This window comes from Strongylocentrotus purpuratus, unplaced genomic scaffold (genome assembly GCF_000002235.5).
Source record: "Strongylocentrotus purpuratus isolate Spur 01 unplaced genomic scaffold, Spur_5.0 spur5_scaffold_9, whole genome shotgun sequence".
Taxonomy (NCBI): domain Eukaryota; kingdom Metazoa; phylum Echinodermata; class Echinoidea; order Camarodonta; family Strongylocentrotidae; genus Strongylocentrotus; species Strongylocentrotus purpuratus.
The window spans coordinates 131,830-155,390 of record NW_022145615.1 but is presented as its reverse complement, the minus strand read 5'-3'; the positions used below and the strand labels follow the sequence as shown (position 1 = coordinate 155,390).

At 37.5% G+C, this 23,561-nt stretch overlaps 1 protein-coding gene across 1 annotated transcript; it reads right to left on the bottom strand.

Moving 5' to 3' along the window:
- Nucleotides 1-23,561, bottom strand: LOC574825 (dehydrogenase/reductase SDR family member 11). Its single transcript, XM_775221.5, has 8 exons — nucleotides 23,499-23,561; nucleotides 13,014-13,155; nucleotides 8,978-9,187; nucleotides 8,261-8,355; nucleotides 6,575-6,695; nucleotides 6,016-6,105; nucleotides 3,313-3,378; nucleotides 1-1,777 (listed from the first exon to the last, which is right to left on the bottom strand). The coding sequence occupies exons 2-8, from the start codon at nucleotides 13,143-13,145 to the stop codon at nucleotides 1,736-1,738; spliced, it is 756 nt and encodes a 251-aa protein (XP_780314.3). The 5' UTR covers nucleotides 13,146-13,155; nucleotides 23,499-23,561; the 3' UTR covers nucleotides 1-1,735.

The window sequence follows — 23,561 nt, the reverse complement described above, 5'->3', positions numbered from 1 at the left end:
CATATTTGACCATGATACAATATTTTAATTTTTTTAATTATTTATTTATTGGTATATAATGATCGACCAGCAGCACAAGGCTGAAAGGGTCAATTTACAAAGGTACATTGATGTATATACATATACATGTACAATAGTATTACGAAACATAGTAAATAAATCAGTAATATATTGACAATACACCTCTGTATAAAATTTGATCAAATTCTGTCCAAAAATGTGGCCGGTATACAGTACACAGAAAAAATGTGACATGGCAGCGTTGCAGATACTACTAGTGAATAACAAACAGTGTACATAATAGTCGTTAATCTGTTTTACCCCTTAAATGGCCCATGACATCAAAATACAAGTGTATTTTTGTTGGTTTGCAGTCCTGCATACATCTCATATTTTGATTATGTAAACTTCTGAATTTTTTTCATAGATTTTTAAATATTTTTTTAAACATTGGTTTTTCAAACTTGCTAAGCTCCACCCCCAAAACCTCCAGATCTAATTCCCCTTGTGACATCATCTGTCAGTCATCAATGAGCCAACTTGAGAAAGTGGTATGTATCTTTGCCGAAGTCGACCACCTGTTACAGTACGTAATACAATAGCAACCTCTATCCTTAACCTCTTTAGTCAATACAAATTCCTGCAATTGTTTGACACAGTGAACAACTAAACATACTTTAGTCATGCAGTGAAAATGATCAATTGATTCCATGATATGATTGTCATTTCTTGTTTAGTTTCAGAATCATAGTAATTTCATGTGATGAATAGACTGACACTTGACACTTCATAAAACAGGGAAGGGGGGAGGGGGCTGCAGCTCCCCCTCACTTTTCAAGTCAACGTGTACAATACCACGGGCTGGAATAAAATGACATGCTCCTTTTCATGTTCAGGCCCCCTTTTTCAAAAATGCTCCTGGAATAAAGTACACTTTTATAAATACTGGTCAAAGACACACAAAACTAGAAAGTAATACATCAATCGATAAAAAAAAAAATGATTTAGTAATTTTATTTCTCAATAAAAATCTATATTTTTTGTATGTGTATCTTTTCTGACAGTGTAACAAAAGTGTGAGCACATAGGTGAAGGCTCTTTTTGCTCATACACAACATCCTGGCTTCATTCCTTGCCCATTACTGACATCCCTAACCGACCAAGGTAGCTACCTGGTAATGCTAGGGTTATGATAATTACAGGACCTGCAGGAGGAGCAGTGTCAATACTCATGTGGCTATCCTGGTTGAATAAGACCAAATCTTAGTAAGCAAATTAGAGCACCTTTTTCTTGATATTAAAATACTAAACATAAACATATATATCATCATGATTAATTTAATATACAAAGTATGCATATTAACCTTATTTGCCTGCTGACAAATGCCACTTGTCTAGAACTAGGTGTAAAAAAATAAACATTTGGTAATTTGATCTAATCACTCAAAACAGTTGAACAATGTCAGACTACTCTTTCACTCTTTATATATTCATGTTTTGGACTAACTTCTTGAATCATTATGTCATTAAGAAAAATATGGTAAAGGATGTTAAAGACAATTACAAAAATAGTTATGAGGAAAATAAACAGCTACATTTGATTACACTGTAAATATGGAGAAACATACTGGTTGGCTGTTAGATTATATTGCTGGTTGTAGCCAAACTGGTTTCCATCTTATAATATTATGATATTACAGTATACTGTGCTTGCTTGATGTTGTAAAGTACTGTTCTATTTTACTTGTTCGGTTGGGCGTAGCAAAATGTCATGGATCTAAAAATGGACACAAAAGAGAAAACACTCATTAGTTACTAGCATAATAGAAATGTTACATTAGAGAAATACATGGAATTAATTCAAGTACATGTATTAGCAAGGCATTCAAAGTCAGGTTATTAATTTGTTTTTTTCACTTCTTTACTGAAAATAAAAGTGGTTGAAATATAAATCTTGCAAATATCACTGTTTTAAGAGGAGAAAACTGGTAATATCATCATACCTTCCAACATTAGAAAATAGGAAATCTGTACCCTTAACCCTTACTGTACTGGGCTATTTTGAGCACCTCATGACTGGGGGGGGGGGGGGGGGGGCCTCCCAGGCCCCCCCCCCCCTATGATCTCAGCCGTTGCAAGTCCGATGAACACGAAAATGTGCATGTTTGTAGATATTTACGTAAGGAACAAGATTGTATAATTAGTTTTTTCCTAATATGCAAATTTTTGTAGTTATAGCCTAATTAATTATGCAAAATGCTAATTTTATGCATTTTACAGAAAACTCTACGTATTTGTCTGTAGACTTGTGAAGAATGTTGAAAATATATTGAATGAAGGTTTCCTTCATCTCAAATTCATGAGGTTACATTACTTTTATGATATTTGAAATGCATAGGTTAATTTTCATAAATTATGAATACGCATTCATGAATATCAAATCTGGAAATATACAGGGAACTAGAATCGTTACCAAAATTGTCAGACTCCACTTTTTGAATGTTAATTGAAACTCATTATTCAAATGAAACTTCTTTTCTAACACAAAATAGTTATTGTGATGTAATTATTAATAATAATTTATGCAAATTTGATGCGATTTTCAAATATTTATTATCTTTTATTTCTTATTATATCTATTGTTTTATTTATTCTTTTGTTCTGGAATACATATAAAAGCAATTTGATACCAATTCATATCTCCCACTTAGGAAGAAATACATCTAAACCTGTATTCACATTTCTGTTTGTACATGAATATATGCAATTATAGCATATTTTTGATGACATGCGCATACTAATTGTTATGTAACACCTTACAGGTATATCTGATTTCGACGAAAAATGGTACCAAAATGTGCGTAAGACTTGAGGGAAAAAAGTCATGAAACGACAATTCAAATTTCCAAGGGGTTGCGGCGCAATCTCAGAAAATGTCGAGGGGGGAGGGGGGGAGGGGGGCCTCCCCCCCCACCTCAGTACAGTAAGGGTTAACAGGCGATCATATGGCCTTACCATGGCCATGTATGCAGTGGCAGTGTAACTGGCAATACGCGGTAAATCTGTACGAAAAAGCGAATACAAAATTCCCTACTTGACCGTGCAGCCATTCAACACACGCAATATGTGAACTCTCAAATTGCAGCATGTGGTAAAACAAGCCAAATTTGGGTTTAACAAATCTTTGGTCATTGAGAATTTTGAAAAATCTGAATACTCCAAATTTGTAGGTCCTAAAAATTCAGAAAATCTGAATATTCTGATTAAATCGGAAAAGTTGGCAGGTAATATTGTGATATGTGAATACTATACCTGAACATGAGCAGGCTGTTGTAGAATGTGAATGACTTGATTAGCAACATCTTCTGCTTTCAGACTCTAATATAGAAGACATTAAAGAAGTAAATAAGGGAGAGAAACTCAAACAAAACCTACAAAATAACTGAATACTCATAAATATGTAAAAACTCTCAGCAAAGAGAAATACATTTGCATCACAAATAAGCAATTTCACTCGAAGTTATAACATTATTTGGTGTACGAAATGTTAAGCTGCTATAAGGAATGAGATGAATTACCCTGGAACAAGTGCTAAAATTACCCTTTTTGATTCCAACATTGGAACTTAAAGATAAACTTTAGTACTGGTAATGCGATTGCATTGTGAAAGAAAAGGTGTGGAAAGGATCAGAAACAGTTGATCATGTAGCATGTAAGTATTGGTGTGGACTGCAAGGTTCTGGATTCATCAAAATCATAATAAATTTGACCGAGTCTTGGTAAAGTAACAAGCACTTACACAGAAAGCTATATATGGGACAACACTCATGGTGTCAGGGCTGGTACTACCTTGATTTCCTTGTCTTCTTATGCTCATTACTCAGCCAGTATACATTTTCTTCCAAAAATGTTTGGCACATGTTATTTATTTGTAATCTTGAACATTCAGTGTAAGTTTCGTTTGTTTCTGTGAGAATTAATTTTCTTTTTTTTACCAGAACTCAAGTTTATCTTTAAGCTATACAGTCACGATCAGGATACACAGTATTAGGATCTATTCTAGTGATCATGTTTGACACAATGTTTATCTGGTTCAAGATTGTTAAAAAAAAGACAGTTTACTAAATCTGCTATTCAGTCTAAATTATTAGAATATACTTATACAGTAGGTTTGTGGGTGCACCATGTGAGAGAGAGAGACAGAGGGTTGAGGAGTCCTGAAAGGGACTGTGACTCAGTAATCTTTCTTGGGGGTGTGGTAGTCCTGAAAAGGACTGTTTGTTATCTTTCTTAGCATATAGTTCTAAGGAGAACTATAGCGCTTGGAGAGGATGAGTATGGCTCAACGTTTCGAACAGGTTGACTATCCGTCATCAGGAGTGGAGAATGGCTGGCATGCGTGAGCTTAAGTCACCGGGGTGCTAGAATATAGTTTGAGTACCACTCCTGGATGTACGTGTATTTGATAAATGTCCTTTTCAGGATTATGACAAAGTTTTCTTGGTTTAACCATGGAGGTCCATGGTTTAGAGATACCGGTAGGCTTGTGTCTTATCCATGTACAGGTGTCATGAAACCAACAATTTCTGTAGAACACATTGTCCCGTATTCTGAGGTCGTGTCTAACTCCTGTTTAATTAAACAGTTGTCTAAGTCCTGTCTAAGTCCCGTCTAAGTTTAGACACAAAGTCGTGTCTAACTTTTTTCGTATTCTGAAGTCGTGTTTAAATAAAGTTAAACACGAAGTCCTGTCTAAGTCCTGTTTAACTTTAGATAACTGCGAGGGGTTGTTTAAGTCCTGTTTAAGGGCGCGAGTCTGCTGCTTTTCAATGTCGACGGTACACTCTACTTGCTGACCCCAAACTTGCGGGGGAGAACAATGGTACGTGCATTCTTTAAAATTACAAATACGTTTTGCAGGATTTTTTCTCGTGTAGCCTAATTTTTTTTCCCCGATAATACTAACTATTCTTATCTACTGGTGACATCTTGGAAATTCCATAATCTATAATAAACTAACCATTCTGTTGGAGAGGTTTCTTTTCTGATTCTTCTGAGCACTGAGGCACTGATAAGTAGTGTGTTTGTTAATCTCAGTGTACAGTACGTGTGCACGTACGTACGTACACAGTACATGCAGTCTATAGTCATTACGTCACGATCACATCACCATGGTACCAGCACACGCACAGCTAGCTGTGCACGTTAATTTATTTATCGGGTGCGCGCACGCATGTGCATTGGGTCTTTCGTCAGAATTAACGCCTACTGGGCATGCGCAGAAGTCGTGACTAAAAGTTAAACACGACCTGCGCAGAACTTAAACAGTTGTTTAGTTAGACGGGACTTAGACAGGACCTCGTGTTTAAGTCATGTCTAACTAAACAGTTGTTTAACTTTAGACGTGGCTAAGTTAGACACGACTTCAGAATACAGGCCAATGAATTTAAGATACCTTTAAAGATACTATGTCCCTTTTGCAGCCAACATCAAATTCTGTAGAACTTTGCAGGAATTATTAATATGTCATGTATGTCCTATCTATGAAATTTAAATGTTAACAGTGTCCTAATATTTAAATTATGCAAGGAAACCTGTTTACTTGCTAGACTTCACTGTCAGACACTATTGAGTGACTGACTGGCTTTTTTTCTTCTTCTGTGGTAATAACATACATAAAATGAGCTGTAAAGGGTACATGAACATTTGTCTACATTAATATCCACTTCTTGTAATGGCCAAAATTAAACTGATTGAATCTTTGCGCAGCAAAAAACCGTACAACCCTTCGGTACAATGGTCTGAAAATCAGATTATAACTTACTGGCTCTATAGCTCTTAAGTCGATTTGACAACTAATAGTCCTTATTTTCCCACTTAAAGACATTTTCAAGCCCCCATTTTTTCTAAGAGAAGTTCTAAATTATTATTATCTTTCAAAAGCCGTTGAAATTTAACATTTTCATTTGTTGGGCCTGCAAATTTCATACCACATTTGAACCATGTCACACTCACCGGATTTTTCTGATAAAATGTACATTCCGCAGGATCTTGGCGTGCCTTTCTTGGTGCAAATTCAGTCTCTACAACACCTGGTGAAATACCCTGGGATAAAACCAAATAGTGCAAGTTCATTAGACCAAATAAATGATTATTAATAATACGACAACAGGGAACTTTTAAATGATTCTGATGAGATAGAGAGGTTTTGACGCAGTTGTAACAGACAGAAATTGAAAAAAAATAAAATAAAGTAAAACTGATGTATAGAGACAAGCTTTACACAATTGAGCGTGCTTCACTTTATGCAAAAAAATTGTGACTGAACAAACATATATAAACAACGGAAGGATAGACTTACCACAGTAACTTCAATTTAGAATTAATATTGAGTACCTCACTTGTTACAAATGCTTAAAGGGGTTCGAAACAGCAGAGAGCTTGCACAGGTGTTTAACATGTGAGGAAATATTTTATTAAAACGCATGAGTGCGCCATCTAACTAGATATACATTATAGTCTGTCAATTGACTAAATCACATTAACAGGATACTGTTATTTCACTGAAACTTACACAAACTCTGATGTTGGTCTTCATTGCCCTCAGCTCATTCCTTAAACCTTCTGTCAAAGCTGTCACCATGTACTTAGTTCCACAGTAAAAACCATCTCCTACAATTCTGTGACCAGACATACTGTGAAAGAAGCAAGTAAAGCAGATGTTAGATATAATCTTCCTTTTTTTAATGCAACACTAGTACAAAAGAACTACATGCAGTATAAAGTTAAATACTTCTTTATGTATAACAAAAGTAAAGTGAGTAACTCAAAAGAAGAGTATACATCTATGGTCAACAAATTGTACAAATTGAAATCAAACAAGTCAACGTAAAGCGTAGCATCCCCTCGCAGGGTACAAATGGCCTATATACATCAGAACAAGTGACCTCCATTGGACTATACTATTTTCACATGTATAATTAGGTATTTTTGCAAATTTAATGAGCTATGACCTTTCACCTTTGACCTACATACTTGGAAATTGAACTAAGTCTGTGTTTTGATACCATGTACCTTCATATCAAATTTCATTAAAATTCGTCAAATATTACTCAAGTTATCAATGGAAACCAGATTTGCATATTTAATGAGCTATGACCTTCGACCTACATACTCCAAAATCGAACTTAGGCTGTTTTTTGATACCATGAACCTTCATATCAAATTTTATTAAAATCTGTCAAACAATAAAAAAGTTATGGATCAGAAACCAGATTCGCATATTTAATGAGCTATGACCTTTGACCTACATACTCCAAAATCAAACTTAGGCTGTTTTTTTATACCATGAACCTTCATTTCAAATTTCATTAAAATACGTCAAACATTACTGAGGTTATCAATCGGAAACCAAATTTGTTACGGACGCACGCACGGATGGAAGGACGGCAGCGTTTCGATATACCCTCTGACTTTGTCGGCGAGGGGATAATTATAATTAAATCAGTATAATTAGTGATGCCTTCACTGTATCAGTACAGCTCATAAAGTAGAATTCCACGACATGATTTAACGAGGAAGAAAGAGCATGTTGTTAAAATAGTGTTATAGAGCTCCACATTTACTGAGTAATAACTGTCCAGTAATAACTGTCTTACTGATAAAAACTTACATTTACAATGTAACTTAAAAATGATTTTAATCATAGGACATAATGTCCAACATAAATAAAACAAGAAGGCTCCCAAACGCATTTATGACCCTTTTTATTGGTTGGAATTGGAGTGACAGATGCTAAGAATGTTGTCACATGAGCCTATACACCATCATCACATGAAGGTTTTACAAGTGTCTCTCTTACGCAAATGTGTTCGCTACGAGATTACCAGTTACCACAGTAATAAGTGTGATCAGTTATTTGTCACAAAAGTCTCTTGCAGGTAAAATTTAGCATATGACCTGAAAAATGTTGTTTGACTTTAGCATGTGATCCTAAACAGCACGATAACATGAATGTCCATCAAGTACATCTCTAACACAAGTTTGGTCACAATAGCTTGCCAAGTTGTTTATCCCACAAGTGTCATACGGGTTAACTTGTTATTATGGTACCAGTCGGAAAGCCAAGAAATTGAGCTGTGCCAATACATACAGAGAAAGAGAGAAAGAGAGAAAGAGAGAGAGAGAGAGAGAGAGAGAGAGAAGGGGGGGGGGGGGAGAAGGGAAGGCAACAACAATTAATCTTTTTTTTTTAGCTCACCTATTTAGATGTATAATCTGTCCATCATTCACTTTATTATCCAGCATCAGCTTTATTGAATTTTGAGTGCAAATACACAGAGCCATGACATTTATCTGATGGAAAGAGAAAGCAAAAAAACTGTTATCACATTAAATTTATGGAGAGGTGAGAGAACAAATCAAGCATCTCAAAATAACAATAAACAAAGTACTGCTCAAAGGGGAATTATGCTTCATACAAAGTTGACCAGATTGAAAGCAAAATAAAAGAAACAAGACAAATTAGACAAAGAATCTTGTTTGACCAAATACAGTGTATATAGAAAACCTCTCATTGGGGTGTGCTGTAATTTATGGATGGAATACTACTCTGTATGTTGTGTATAGAAATTTAATCCAAACATCTTTCTGCTCAATGCTGTAGATATTCTTTTTTTGACCACTGCTTAGACTTCATTTATTTATTTAAAAATATTTAAAACAGGATATCGGCCAAAGTGGTTTTTCACATTGGTCCTGTGTATTAGTAAACCCCAATTTAAAAAAGCCTTGTGGGCACATGATACAGCAAACCTTGAAGAAGAAAAAAATTAACAAAAGAGATTAACATTTTCAAAGTTTTTCTACCAACTTGTCATTAATTTTAGCATTGTGTTATTTTGCCATGATGTTTTTTCTTCTTCTAATTCAGGCAAATCATAGGTGAACAAGGCTTAAGAAAAGAGTTTGCACTCACATCTAATGTTGTTTGCCAATCTTCTGGCTTGCCTCTGACTAGATGAGCACCAAAGCTAATACCTGCGTTGTTGATACAAACATGGACTACTTTATACTCCTTCTTGATCTCTTTAAACATGGCAGCTATCTGATCTTTCTGAGTAAGATCACATTGGATAGGATGAAGCTTTCCAGAGGCAGACTCGGCTTCAAGCTCCGACTTCATTGCCTAAGTGATACAATGTAAAAACAGAAGATAACTGAAGCTTTCCAGGGGCAGACTCAACTTCAAGCTCTAACTTCATTGCCTAAGTGATACAATGTAAAAACAGAAGATAACTGAAGCTTTCCAGAGGCAGACTCAGCTACAAGCTCTAACTTCATTGCCTAAGTGACACAATGTAAAAACACAAGATAACTGAAGCTTTCCAGAGGCAGACTCATCTTCAAGCTCTAACTTCATTGCCTAAGTGATAAAATGTAAAAACAGAAGATAACTCAAGATTTACAGAGGCAGACTCAGTTTTAAGCTCTAACTTCATTGCCTAAGCGATACAATGTAAAAACACAAGATAACTGAGCTTTCCAGAGGCAGACTCAGCTACAAGCTCTAACTTCATTGCCTAAGTGATACAATTATGTAAAAACACAAGATAACTGAGCTTTCCAGAGGCAGACTCACTTTTAAGCTCTAACTTCATTGCCTAAGTGATACAATGTAAAAACAGAAGATAACTGAGGCTTTCCAGAGGCAGACTCACTTTTAAGCTCTAACTTCATTGCCTAAGTGATACAATGTAAAAACACAAGATAACTGAGGCTTTCCAGAGGCAGACTCACTTTTAAGCTCTAACTTCATTGCCTAAGTGATACAATGTAAAAACAGAAGATAACTCAAGATTTCCAGAGGCAGACTCAGTTTTAAGCTCTAACTTCATTGCCTAAGTGATACAATGTAAAAACACAAGATAACTGAGCTTTCCAGAGGCAGACTCAGTTTTAAGCTCTAACTTCATTGCCTAAGTGATACAATGTAAAAACAGAAGATAACTGAGGCTTTCCAGAGGCAGACTCACTTTTAAGCTCTAACTTCATTGCCTAAGCGATACAATGTAAAAACACAAGATAACTGAGCTTTCCAGAGGCAGACTCACTTTTAAGCTCTAACTTCATTGCCTAAGTGATACAATGTAAAAACAGAAGATAACTGAGGCTTTCCAGAGGCAGACTCAGTTTTAAGCTCTAACTTCATTGCCTAAGTGATACAATGTAAAAACACAAGATAACTGAGCTTTCCAGACGCAGACTCAACTTCAAGCTCTAACTTCATTGCCTAAGTGATACAATGTAAAAACAGAAGATAACTCAAGCTTTCCAGAGGCAGACTCAGTTTTAAGCTCTAACTTTATTGCCTAAGTGATACAATGTAAAAACACAAGATAACTGAAGCTTTCCAGAGGCAGACTCATCTTCAAGCTCTAACTTCATTGCCTAAGTGATACAATGTAAAAACACAAGATAACTGAGCTTTCCAGAGGCAGACTCAGTTTTAAGCTCTAACTTCATTGCCTAAGTGATACAATGTAAAAACAGAAGATAACTCAACTATCCATGAACAATTTCAAATAATCATTCCAAGAGAATAACTAAAAGTAAAACTGCCACCGCACATTACTGATTACTTCTCCAGTCAAAGGGGAAAATGCTGCATGTGAGATCCTTAGGGATTTTCTTTTGTGAATTTGAGATTATTTTGAAACAATTAAACATGTATTAGAGTTTGTTATATACCTCACTTACGAAATCCAGCCATCTGATTGGTCGAAATTGCAGTCAGGGTTTTAGCCATTCCCGTAAATAAACGAAAAATGCCAAGCCCATGTTATAGTTCGAGGGTAAAATTCAAATTACCGGGAATAGTTCAGTCTTGCTTAAAAACTGGTTTGAGCGATCGCGGATACCATACATGTACAGTGAACGTGTACGTGTGCGAAGAATTGGTCGCTAGGCAGGAAGAACACCAAAAGGGTATGCCCTACGTGAATGAATTGGTCTTATTATTAGCTATAGATCTAGGTCTAGAATAGATTGTGATTTTATTGCTTGTGATAACGGTGATACAGGTATTGAAGATTGTATCATGCAAGTGTTTGAATTCATTTGATGGATGAAAAGTTGAATTCTACGCCGTTTTGTGCGTCATTGCAGCGCTGAATTTGGTGTGTTTGTCGCTAATTTCTGACAAATTTAGATAACTTTCCTGATGGTATTTCATGCAAAATTTCTGTTATATTGATAAGCACTGATTCTTGTCCTTACCTTTGACTTGTTTCTTGTCTGTTATAGTCATTTAATAGATGAATTGCTTGAATTCTGAGCACATTTCAGTAACACAAAAAAATCCAGCCCATTCATAGTCCCACACACGTATTTGTATGTACCTTGTGCCTTATGCAAGGAGTCCACTGGGCCAGCGCCAGTTGGTGCCAGTTCACGCCAACGATAATGTGATTGGCTCGTAGTGGCTCGCTGTGGCGCCGAATTAATGTTAGCTCAGCAGGTGTTGCCAAGTGGAATAAACTGGGTGCCATATGGCGTGCGCCAAATGCCACCCGGCTTGCTCCAAAATGTTGCGCCAGTTTGCGCCAGTTCGCGCCATTACACGGCCATTTGATTCCAAAATTCACCGTTGGCGCCATTCACGCCAATAGACGGCTACTTTGCGCCACTTGGTGATTAGTTTGTGCGAAAGGTCACCAAATTGGTTTGAACTTGCCGCCGCTTGGCGCTACTTGCCGACTATATAAATACCGGCCATCGGCTACCTGGTTCAGACCCTCCTCAGCTGCTGTATGAACAACATCTCTACTAAATATTTACAATTTTGATAGGCGGCAAGTGGCGCCGAATGGCGGGCAACCAGGTGGCATTTGGCGCGAAGTAGTCACCAATCGGGTGCCGTTTCGCTCGCGCCACTGCACATTTGGCGCGCCACTTGGCGCCAAGTGGCGCCACGTTGCGCAAAATCTCATTGGCGCAACTTGGTGCGCGCCATTACATTCCAGTGGATTCCAATATGCGGATTGTTTGCGCCAAATGGCGATATGTTCACGCCATTTGGTGCCACTTGGCGGACACATGGTGCTGATTGCTTGATGCAAGTGGCGCAACGAAAATTTCAAACATTTTGAAATTTTCTGGCCGCCACATTCAAATTTTGAGCCGTTACGGGCCACCACGAGCCAGTTGGGAGGCAGTTTGAGCCACTACACGCCACTAGGCACCTTATTGGTGACACTAGGCGCCACAGTAAATTGCATTGGCGCAAACTGGCACCAACTGGCGCTGGCCCAGTGGACTCCTAGCATTACACTGCTTAGTCAGTTCGATAGCATAAACAAACTTGATTATCATGATTGGTAAGTCGCACATGTATTCCATGACCCTTTTCGGTATATAAAAGTATTAATGACTGCTTTAATTTTCGAGACATAGTTGTTTTTCAAAGCAGTCATTAATACTATACTCTTTACCAGAGCTAAAAAATAAAATTACTCATTGCTCTCAAGCCTTCTAACCCCCCCCCCCCCCCCCCCCCCTGTGCAACATGTTTAGTCTTAGCAACAACAAAAAAATTCATTGTAGTACAAGATGTCCCCCTTTGAGACAGTGGCATGAACAACTAGAATGATAAAGTAGCTTCCATTTTGACATATCTTATTCCTATTAAATTGTTGACAAATATGTTGAGGGGTATTTTTTACAACTACAATCAATGGACCAGATTATATCAGATTCTATGCATGCTGAAAGTTTAGGACTTAAATTCTAAAAACACAAGAATAAAGTTTATTAATATGACTGTCTATGTCTTGTCATTGGTTTTGAGAAGAATCTCATTGAAATATATGATCACATCTGTGTGTTGTTTGTAGGAAGTATTCAAGCTTTAAATAAAAGCAGATTTGGGAAAAGGGGGGATACCGTTGCCACATGCCGGGGCAATATAACAAATCTTCCAAAACAATTCTATGAATATCATATATACACTGTACCTGTATTTTGTCCACTCCACGAGCACAGGCAACGACTATCATTCCATGCCTCACAAGGGATCTAGTTATTGCTTCTCCAATACCAGCAGATGCACCAGTTACCAGGGCAACTCTTCCAACCCATCTCTCCATTCTATTGGAACTGAATGAAAATACACAGAGACAGAAAGTTAGAGAGAGAGAGAGAGAGAGAGAGAGAGAGGGTCATGATAGATCATAATCAGATTAGATTAGTTTTACAAAAAGAAAATAGAAGAGTCTAGGCTTGGTCTCTTGTTTCACTTAAACTTTAAAGCTGCAATACACAAGGTTTTATATGGACATTCAGCACTCACGGTGGCCAAGAAAGATACTCAATCATTCAATGGACCGATTGGCCACAACTGTCACTAAATTACGGATTTGAATTTTGGAATTCCACCAGGGAGTTGAATTATTTGTATAATATGGACTGGCCTTGAGGGAGATACCAATATATGTGGTATCTCCTGAAAGTTAAGCCAGTCAATATTGTTATTATTATCTAAATCAGACATCTAGAGCAAATAATACATGACAATCTCATAGAACTGAACAAACTTTGTCAAACCAGCACTGATACCACAAAGCATCCAGCTGCTTGACAACATTTTTGATACACTGCAAACAGTGTACCCAATTTGGTGTGATTATTACGTCACAATAGAGTGCGCGCAAAGTGCACAGGTTCTCGTACGCATATTAGATGTGCAATGAAAATTACAAAATACGGCGCGGTGAATATGGTCTTATATTTCATTCTTTTTTAACACGTAAAGTCCAGAGGCTTTTTCATGAAAGATAAATATGGTCTCATATTCCCCGATTAGCCCTTAATACAAAACGAGTGTAGAGTCTACATGGTCTAGATCTATTCTTCTTCTTCTTCTTCTTCTTCGCTATAAGTACAGGCCACTGTCGGGTGTATACTCGTACTGATTGTAGGTGCTGTGCAGGTGTATATATACATGTAGTGTCTCAGCAAAAGGTCTACAATGAGCTATGTGCAGTTAAAAAGACATCCGTAGCTTAACGGAGCTGGATCTTGAGTACCTCTCTCTTAAAGCTTAGCAGAGAGGTACAGGTGACGGCGGTCTGCGGTAGTGAGTTCCAGAGCCTGGTGGCATCTGGAAAGAAGCTCCTTTGAAGAACTTGTGTCCGAGCATATGGCCCTTGGAGTTTCTGGTCGTGGCCTCTTTTAGCAAAGCAGGTAGTGATGGAGTCAGAACTGTCTGGGGGATGGATATCAGCGAGTTCTTGATACAGAACATCATCGCTACCTTCGCTTGGGCTCTCCTTTCTTGCAGAGATGACCAGTGTAGTTGGTCGAGCATGGCTGTGACACTGCTTGTTCTGCGATGGTCATTGCAAACAAAGCGTGCATATCTTCTCTGTATCATCTCTAGCTTCCTGGTATTGGCTTGGGTAAAGGGATCCCAGATGATGCTTCCATATTCTATGACTGGTCTAAGTAGGGTGAGGTAGCAGAGTACTTTGACTTTTTGTGGGCATGATCTGATGTTCCTCTGGAGGAAGGCTCGGGTGGAGTTAGCCTTCCTTGTTACTTGGTCCATGTGGTAGTTCCAACTCAGCTTCTTGTGCAGATGAATTCCAAGATATTTCGCTGTATCTGCATGCTCCAGAGTTTGTCCATGAATGATGTAGGGTTTGATGATAGGCTTGCGTTTGTTTGACACATGGAGGACCTGGCATTTCTTTGGGTTGAACTCCATTAGCCAGTCGGCTTCCCATTGCTCCAGTGAATTGATGTCTTCCTGGAGTTGTGCACTGTCAGCTTCTGACGCGATGCTGCGATAAACTAGGCAGTCATCTGCAAAGAGTCTAACAGTGGTGTCAGGAGACAGGTACTCTGGTAGGTCATTAATGAACAGCAGGAATAACATTGGGCCGACGACGCTACCCTGCGGAACTCCAGATGTCACTTGGGTCTTGGTAGAGACATTTCCTTCAAGGTTTACCTGCTGCATACGATCACAAAGAAAGTCAGCTATCCATGCATGGGTACAATTACGTATGCCGTAGAAGTTCAGTTTGTGAAGAAGTTTTCCATGTGGCACCTTGTCAAAAGCCTTGGCAAAATCTAGGAGGATGACATCAAGTTGTTCCCTGTTATCTATGCCCTTGGCAAGATCCTGGATGGCAAGAGTAAGTTGCGAGACACAAGATCGCTTTTTACGGAATCCGTGTTGGGCGTCAAAGAGTATGTCATGGTCTTCAAGATGGTCCATGATGTTACTGTGGACTATGTGTTCCAAGACTTTACATGCTATTGTTGTTAGCGAGATTGGTCGGTAGTTTTCTGGTCTGCACCGTTCGCCCTTCTTGAAGACAGGAGCAACGTTTGCATTCTTCCAGTCATCTGGGACCTCTCCTTGATCAAGGGATGCTTGAAAGAAGACTGTCAGAACAGGTGTGAGCTCCTTTGCTAAGCTCCTCAATAGCCTTGAAGGGAGTTCATCAGGCCCAGTGGCTTTGTGGACTTGTAGCTCTGACAGGATCTTTAGCACACCAGCTGGTTGGATGGTGATGGCTTCCATAGATGGATAAGGACTTCTACCCATGTCTTTCATGTTGGTCATGTCTTCATTTCTTGTGAAAACAGACAAGAATTGTCTGTTTAGTATGTTAGATTTGGACGCATTATCTGAATATGTCAGGTCATCGGTAGATTTCAGTGAGGCTACATCAGATGAGTCACATTGTTTGCTGTTGATGAAACTCCAAAACCTCTTTGGATTGGTGGTTGAATCAGGGCTGACAATATCTTCAACATATTTGTAATATGCATTTTTATATGCTTTCCTCGTCTGTTTCATTACAGCCAAGTACTTTTCGTAATCCTCAGGGCTGTTGCTGGCCTTAGCTCTGTCACAGCTGCGTTTCTTCCTGTGGGTCAGCTGCTTCAGCGAACGACTGATCCAAGGCTGGTTGAACCTTGTTGAGGTCATCTTAGATGGTACATGCTTTTGCATCAGATGTAAGAGAGTGGTCTTGATGTTGTCCCACATGGCTTGTACTGGACTCGACCTGTCAAATTGTTCTGTGAAGGCTTGTTGAAAGGCAAGACAGTCTTCTCTAAGATTCTCCATGTTGGCATGTTTCCACAGAAAGACTTTCCTCTTCACTGGTCTGTTCCTACTTGCTACAACAGAGGATTCTACTAGCAAGATATCATGGTCACTTATACCTGGAAGCGCAACACACTTGCTAAGAAGTGTGGGTCTGCTCGACAGGAAGAGATCAAGGCAGTTGTTAATTCTTGTAGGGAAGGATACCATCTGTTGTAAGTTACAGTTTTGAAGCATCTCCAGGAACCATTGCTTGATTGGCATAGGATACTGGTTACCTGATGAGGACTGTGTTTCCCAATCAATGTCAGGTAGATTCAAGTCACCACCTATCCAGATGATGGCATTGCGGTATTGACTGTGAAGGTTTTCTACAGACTGACAGAGATCCTCCATGTACTTTTGGGTGCTAGAAGGAGGTCTGTACAAGGCACCTACAATAAGGAAGTTCTTCTTAGGGAGGCTGATTTTGATGAAGGTTGCTTCCACATCAAAGTCAGGAGCGCTTGGCAGTTGCTCAAAGATGATATCCTTTTTGAGCGATATATAAGAATACCACCGTATCCATAAGTTGGTCCTTTCGTATCACTTCATAGCTTGGAGGGAACAATTCAGCGCTGTGGATGTTGCTATTGAGCCATGTCTCTGTGCCTAGGATAATATCAGGATCAGAAGTAGACAGAAATAGCCGTCTGATATGGGTCATTTCTTTAATAAAACTGACATTTGTTGACATTCCCCATATACAGGCGGTACTACAGAGGTCTCGCACCGAGGAGGTAATCTGGCCAATCCAGCTGCCACTTATGGTGATAGAGCTTTCTCCCCCGATTTTCACTATTTAGATCTAATTTTCTGATTTATAAATCAGATGTAAATTAAGAATATGTATTGTACTCCTATTTACACTAAATAATAATAATTAACCTATTATACAAATGTGAAATTAATGGACTTATATGATTTATCCAATTTTTATCTCCGAACCGTGAAACGTACCGTTCATCCATTCAAAGTAGTAGTAATCTATGACATCACCCAGCCGATATATTTCCGGGTCAACCTACCAAACATAGCGAATGGCCAATCAGAGCACTCGTTTCGTATTGGGTTTATGAATATTCATATATCACTGGGTTGACTCGTACGTAGCTATTGGATGTTTGAAAAGAAAAAATGAATATTTATTAATTAAAAGCAAGATGGAGACAAGACTACGAGACTTTCTCGGATTAATCATTAATTTAGGATCTCAATGAGCAAGCTATCGTAAGTCAAACCCATATTTGTTTGTTATTTTTTATATTTTTATTAGCCTATTGTAATATTGCAGCAAAAGTGCATTTATGAGGATGTAAAGAGTGAAAATCTCGTTGCATATCTCATTCATCGCGGCCCTGCCGAACCGAACCATTTGTTCCACTAGTACGGCATAGGCCGTACTTCAGTCTGGTTCTCTGGTTCTGGATTATACTCCAACAAAGCGGGATCCCGCATCACGTCAGAGGGCTGACCTCGACCTGGGGGTTGACCTGGTGGAGTTATTTCCAATTGGTGTTTGTGAAAAAATCGCAGAGCCTTTTCTATGTATAGAGGCGGTCAGTGGAGCCAGATGCAATCTCAGTGGAACCACCGTCGATATCAGAGACCGAAGCTTTCGACCTAGATCAGAAGAATCTATCAGGTTATTTATCTCTTCCTGTTTATTTCTTGCACTCTGGAAGTTTACAATATTCTAATATGATTTTGTAAAACCACTGCTCAGATGTCTGATACGGGTAATAATGAATTTTATTAACATAGTTTGTTGGTTATTGAAATTGAATTGCCGATTTTTAGTGATTTTGAATTGCAACCGGCAGCCTCCTCCCTAATTCTAATATTAATAAAGCTATGACCAACTACACTGGCCATCTCTGCAAGAAAGGAGAGCCCAAGCGAAGGTAGCGATGATGTTCTGTATCAAGAACTCGCTGATATCCATCCCCCAGACAGTTCTGACTCCATCACTACCTGCTTTGCTAAGAGGTCACGACCAGAAACTCCAAGTGCCATATGCTCGGACACAAGTTCTTCAAAGGAGCTTCTTTCCAGATGCCACCAGGCTCTGGAACTCACTACCGCAGGCCGCCGTCACCTGTACCTCTCTGCTAAGCTTTAAGAGAGAGGTACTCAAGATCCAGCTCCGTTAAGCTACTGATGTCTTTTTAACTGCACATCGCTCATTGTAGACCTTTTATTGAGACACCACATGTATACACCCAGGCGGGTACGCAGGGGGGTGGTTTTGGGGTTAAACCCCCCCCCTCAAGTTTTGTTTATGTGTATGTTTTTTGTATGTTATTTTGGAAAACCCTCCTCTTTTGAATTTTTATTTTTTTAAATTTTTTTAAATAAATTAAAAAAATTAAAAAATTAATAAAAACAAATAAAAAATTGCCAAAAGGTGACCTTAAAAAGGTGACCTTACCCCCCCCCCCCACTGGACAAAATGTCAATTTTTCAAATTTCGAGACCCCCCCCCCCCAAAAAAAAAAGTGTCCTCTTACCCCACCCCCGCTTATTCAGCGGCTGGCTGAGTTGATGCGAAATTTTGGGCCCGATTTGAAAACCCTCCCCTTGAAAAAATCCTGCGTACGCCACTGTGTATACACCTGCACAGCACCTAAAATCAGTACGAGAATACACCCGACGGTGGCCTGTACGCGCATATTTTTTTTACACAACTGTTTAGCCACTTCAGTCAAATATACTGTGCAAACGACTAGAAACAGAGTCTAGCATTACCCTTGGCAGTTTTGTTGGATTGCTGGAGCTGTACATGTGTACTCGTTATTTGTTTCGGGTTAAATCTAATCCTCTCTTCTCTTCCATTATGTATTAGTTGTTCTCTTTTATTCTAGCCTCTTCTCTTTTGTTTTATGTATTTCTTTGTTTCTCCTTCAATCTATCCTTTTCTCCTTCGTCATCTATTTCTTTAATTGTTTTAATCTGATAGATTCCCTAATTTCTCGATCTTTATGGCACTGGTTTTTTTAACTTATACCAAATGTGTCCACAAATGGGTCCAAAATGAAATTATGTTTACTCACTTCAAACTTGTATTTTTAGGATCAGGACTAATCATATTTTTGAGAAATGCAAATTCTGGACCTTAATCTATCTCCTTATTTATTCACCAGATATGAATACTTTGAGTTTTTACAATTTTATTGTGAACTATAGCATATCTAATAACTGTGATATAAAACTCATTTGCTATTAACTACACCTTAAAATATGTTGGGTCTTTAAGAATGTGTTTCAGAGATTATTCATGCAAATTGTTGAGTTTTTATCTTGAAAAATACAGATTTTGTATCACTTGAAAGTGAAAAATAGCTCTAAATTAGGGTTTTGACGATAACAAGTTTTTATTTCAATAGGTAAAATGCTTTTTTCTTAGGTCAAACGTATTTTATTATAACAACTGATGATATAAGGTAAATACATGCCAAAAAAATGGGAACCAGTGCATTGCCTAATAATTTTCATATGACACACCACTGATGTTTCGGACGTTACACACTGTTAACATTATAACTTTATTCAAGTTAATTGCTTTTCTTTAGGTATTATTGACCTCGGTTACATTAATTGTTAGCAGAAAAATACTTCTGTAACATTTATGAAAAAAATTGTGCAGTTTTAATTAGTTTAGCACATACATGTATACCAAGTTTGTCTTCATCGACCACTCCATTTATGTAAGGTATATTATTCATTTCAAGAACGGGTACCGGTAGTTAAAAATGCTTATGTGATCTAACAGAGTGAAATATGAAGCTAATAGCAATTGTAGTCATCCAAACTCCTTAGAAAATTCACTTAGAAACTTACTCTATATTGCATGTTATGAACAACAGTGTGAAATGTATACTATGGTTTGTTTCGGATGTTACACGATGTTAACATTTCAATGAGATCATCAATTTCTACAAACTCTACAATATAGATGTTTAATCAGCTTGCTAATGTTCTTTGCCTTCAACTCTATAGTGTGTCATTCAATAATATCACTCATACATGTATGTAAGCAAAACATTGACAAATCTTTTAAAAAATAAAACTATAAAAAAGTACCCCCAGTCATGTAAGTACGGTAATAAGAAATAAGTGAATCCTAATTTATGTACATCTCGAGAGTGAGACATTTTATATGTATTTTAAAATTGTGTATGTGTTAGGTTATAATACTACTGTAGTAACAATCATCCTTTACCACTTTTTGTATTAGGAGGCTGTTTCAAACGACACAATTTGTTAATGCTCTTAAATAAGTATTTATTTAATTGATGACCGATTGATGAATGGATGGATTGATTGGTTGGTTGGTCGATAGATCTTAACTCTTGTTGTGCCTATATCACGGGTGACAAACAATATACAGTGTAGGTTAAACATGTACCGTATTTGCCGGCGATAAGGCCGCAGCGCCGCACCCCCAACTTTGACATTTCGTAGAGGAAAACAAAAAAAACGGACAGCCCATTTATATTTCACACTAGTGTAGGGTTGCGGTTCTAACAGATAATTTCTAGCACTCTTAACACAGAGGCAGCCCAGCAGACATGTTGTAGGATTGATAACTACTGGCTAACTGACCAGGTTTTAATGTGTAAAAGCATTACAGCATTCTATGTAGCATTCCACATACATTCCATGCAAAGTAGAATAAATCAATACATATTCATATAGTCCCATACAAGTATAAATCAACATCACAAAGTATTCTTGAATATTCAAACATAAACAAAGGGTATATATTGAATATTCATAGTATATGTAAATTATACTATCAGCTTGACTGCATGAGGTGAAAATTGAAACCAATGAGAGAGAGAGAGATAGACAGATGAAAGGATGGTGGATGAAAAGGGTTAGTGTGAATGCGGGATGACCTATTAATATGAAAGGGATGAATCATGGATATGAAGGGGAGTTTCAGAAGTTCAAAATAAGCCCCTACACTAGCTTATACATTTTGTATGTATGCATACATTTGAGGAAGATACTACATGTATATGTTTAGGATCATTAAATAAGGTATTACTGTTAATTCCCTTTTCTTTCATACATGTATGTACTTTCTACACAGATTAGTTACGTGTACTGAGTGCCCTTTTTAAAAGGTATTTTCAAATGAAAATCCATATTTCCCATACATTTTTAGAAAAACATTTTAATTTGCTTGATTTTATCAACTTTATATACCTGTATCATACCCGTGTTTGCTTAAGTGGGTGATTTTGAGCTTTTGTAACCTACCAAATAGTTTAGGTTGACCATACAATCTTTGGTTATGTGACATAATTTGGAACAACCTCTGTAAAAATGAAAACGTGATGATTTGCAAACACACAGCAATGTAAATAGCAAGACGAGAGGTTGAACAATTTAAATTTGCTATTCTCACATCTATCTTTGCCCCTCATTTGAACTAGTTAAAGTATGAACATGTCTGTTAACACTTTAATGTAACATCCGAAACGTGCTAACAGCATACCAGAAAGTGCTGTTAAAATGGCTGAATAATTTTTATGAGTCACTTTTATTGAGATTTTTTTCTGATAAATTACAATTAAGGATATACTAAAGCAGCCAGCAATGCCTTGCACCACAAAGTGTGGCTACAATATTTATGTTTTATAAGTCAATTTTGCAGAAATTTTAGATATTTTATGGAAAATTTGATTTTTTTCATCATATTTCTTCATATTTTTATATTTAGATCTCAATGAAATTATCAAAATAGTGTTTTTAACAGGAGTGTGCATTGTGAAATCGTAACTTGCACATATGATCGAAAATTAGTTGATATTTGCAAACTATGTGTTAACAATCAAATAGTGTAACGTCCGAAACACCCTTCTTGAGTTTACACAAAATTATTGGATTTGAAAGACCTGATTTGTGTTTTGACTTGTGTTAAGACTTATAATAACCTATTTCATAATGATTTATTCACTCCAGATACCCTCAAATATGGATTATCATCATTTATTTGGTATTTTTTGTTTCGGACGTTACAACTGTTAACGGAAAATTGGTTTTAACTATAAAATAGTATTGCAATGATGTATTGCAAATTTCTTTTTTTTGGTGGGTAGCCGCCATGAAATGTTTAAAAAATGTTACGAAAGATAGGTCCTGCAGTTCATATATTTTTTGCTACTTCAAATTGAAAGTTGTTTCGGACGTTACAAAATTGTTTACGGAAAATGAGACACCTTTTTAAAATTTTGAATATATTTCTAATATAAGCGCTACTACAATTAAATTATATTTTCTTTTAATTTAATGACTTGGAGTAACTAATAAGCTCATTCAAACCATAAACAATCTCATTAAATGATCGTTCTAGTGGGTTAAATGAGGGCCTACATTGTTTACGGAAAATGTAACGTCCGAAACACCATTTTCAATTGCACTGTTCCATCAAAATACAGGAGTTAATTCAGATTACTGTTAACTTTCTTTAAGATCCACTCATGCTAATTAATCATCAATAGAAAAAAAACGTATTGCTTGTGGGTATATATTTTTTTCGGCTCCAACCAAAAAGGTATGTCAATTTTGTTACAAAATTCCGTAAACATTGGCTGTTCAGGGATACCTCATGCACATAAAGCAACGCTGAAAATTTTTCGTTGAGCTATGGGAGGTTAACCTAGGTCCATGCTACAAGAAAAAGTTGTAACTGATTTATAATTCTTTATCTTTGTAAAGTTTCAGGGTGTCAAAGGGTCATTAAGCTATTTGGTCATAGTTAAAAAAACCAGTGCCTTATGTAAGTTCCCTGTTTTTCCTTAGTCTAGATCTATGATCCTCTTAGCTCTTCAATTATGTATTTCTATGCTCGTCCTTTGACTTATCCTCTTCTCTTTCCTAATGTAGAGTCTAGATCTATTTCCTTGTTTTTCCTTCTCCACTCCATCCTTGTTTTCCCCTTTCTATCAATGTCTTCCCTTCCCTGCATGGGTGGGCATGCTAGTGCTCTGACGACTTAGACTCTTTCACCAGAGCACTTCTTGGAATTTTTTCGCGAAAATGGCTAAACAGTTGTGTAAAAAAAATATGCGCGGCCTGTACTTATCTCCTATAGCGAAGAAGAAGAAGAAGAAGATGCCGAGCCCATATACCAGCGCAATCGAGTCCGACGCGGCGGCCAGGCCCGGCGGCGCGGCTCCGAGTCCTTTTGCTCTTCTGCATTCCGCGCAATGAGTGACAGGTGCGGTGTGAGTGCAATTTCGCCATGTCCCATCGAAGTTGAGCGAACAAGCAAAAAACAAAAAGCCAAAATCATCATTAAATTATCAACTTTCGAATAAAGACTTACTTCCACCCCGTTATTAATCGGAATCAAGATCACGAAAATCTGCAGTGCAGTACAGTGCAGCGT

Bases quoted from the DNA above. Each gene is read 5' to 3' on its own strand.
- LOC574825 (XM_775221.5), bottom strand. From the start codon at position 13,145: ATGGAGAGATGGGTTGGAAGAGTTGCCCTGGTAACTGGTGCATCTGCT. The intron at 6,696-8,260 runs GTGAGCTAAAAA...CTTCTTTCACAG, and splicing joins CAGATTATACATCTAAATAG to TATGTCTGGTCACAGAATTG. The intron at 6,106-6,574 runs GTAAGTTTCAGT...GTTTTATCCCAG, and splicing joins AGACCAACATCAGAGTTTGT to GGTATTTCACCAGGTGTTGT.